Source organism: Nicotiana tabacum, chromosome 8, assembly GCF_000715075.1.
Source record: "Nicotiana tabacum cultivar K326 chromosome 8, ASM71507v2, whole genome shotgun sequence".
Lineage (NCBI taxonomy): Eukaryota > Viridiplantae > Streptophyta > Magnoliopsida > Solanales > Solanaceae > Nicotiana > Nicotiana tabacum.
In genome coordinates this window covers 20,169,090-20,170,684 of record NC_134087.1, presented here as the reverse complement: position 1 = coordinate 20,170,684, position 1,595 = coordinate 20,169,090, and the positions used below count along the sequence as shown (strand labels likewise).

Here is a 1,595-nt window from a genome sequence, read left to right as displayed (position 1 = left end):
AGGTTCGGCTAATTTTGCCTACTCCTCGGACACAACCAATATTTTATTTCACTCCAAAAATACAAGTGAAATAATACTAAAGAGAGAAGATACAAATGCCTTAAACAGATGAGAAGGCAAATGAGAGGTGTGTTTCAATCCTAAACATTAGGCCTTCTTTTATAGGGGAAAAATCCCCCCCCCAAACTTAACTCCCAACCAATGTGGGACTTTGGCATTTTGCCAAACTTCAACATATATTTCTCCCAAAAAAAATGCACATGTAAGACCATATGACAGTTATAGGGGGCCTAAAAAAATTTCTCAAGGCTGGCCAAGTAAGAAATACTCCAGAATCCTTTCCTCATGGATAATGTAGCAAGATGGGGACATCAAAAATTAAAAGTCCAAGTAGTTTCTTATTACGCAAAACCACTGATATTGAGCTTCCACGAAAAAAGAAGACCTTCAGAACAATGCATGGGGACTTCCCTTCTCAACAATCACTAATTTTTCATTAGTAATAAGAAGCAATTTTTGTTGGGCTACTGAAGCCAACTCTTTTTAGAATCCAAAATATAAATACATGGAGAAGGGGGATATGAAGCCTAGCCTCCTCAAATCTTGTCTTAGAATTGGACACCCCCAATCTTGTACAATGAAACAAAAAATAGTTTTCCAACAATAGGGGGGTCTAATGCTATTAACTGATCCAAGTTTTCTCCCAGTAACTAGTAGTCCAAAATATGTAAAAAAGCACCATCAGGATAGACCCTCCTCATCAACTGTATTATGAAGCATAACGAATTAGTCATGCTTCTTCTTTCCTGTTCTAATCCTGAATGTGGGGAGCTGCATTATATCCATTCTAAATGGACCCCTCACTTATCTTGACAAGTCTTTCACGGTTCCGTATAGTATAGCATTTTCATGTTGAGATTCTGCTCCAATTTTAGATAATGCATCCGCGATTGCATTTCCCTCTCTATAGCAATGAATTACTTGTGCTTGAAGTTGTTGTACATTTCTTTTAACGTCTCCATCTTATCCATAAGTTCCCAGGGAACTTTGTACTCTCCGTTAATTATATTAACTATAATCAAAGAGTCCATTTCAAGGATAATATTTCCAAAGTTGAGATCTTTATAGAGTTTCATTCCAAATAAAGCAGTATGCAACTCAGCACTATTGTTAGTGCAGAATTGGACATTTTGAGCATAGGCTATAATAAGTTGTCTATTTTTATTTCTAACAATACCTCCAATACTAGCTCTTCTCTTGAGAATGTTACTACTGTCATCGGAGTTAATTTTAAGCCAATTGACAGGGGATTTGTCCCATATGACAGGCTTGCAACTTAGAACAGGCGTAATACTCTCCATTTCCTTTCAGAGTTTTTTCCAAGTCCAACTAATATCCACCCTCTCATCCAATCTTTTAAGATCATTCTTTAATCGGTACAAAACTTGTTAACATATTCTGTTTCTATTGGTTCTTCTATTACCATATACGTAGCTGCATCTAGCTTTCCATAGCTCTCAACAAATAATGTTAGGACGGATCATTTTGGTTCTTCTTTGTAATTTCTCTTTGCCTTTAAACCTGGTAGAATAAAC

At 36.4% G+C, this 1,595-nt stretch overlaps 1 protein-coding gene across 1 annotated transcript; it reads right to left on the bottom strand.

Moving 5' to 3' along the window:
* Positions 1-977: 977 nt before the first annotated feature.
* Positions 978-1,361, bottom strand: LOC142162986 (uncharacterized). Its single transcript, XM_075220225.1, has one exon. It carries the CDS (start codon positions 1,359-1,361, stop codon positions 978-980), a length of 384 nt encoding a protein of 127 aa, XP_075076326.1.
* Positions 1,362-1,595: the final 234 nt, after the last annotated feature.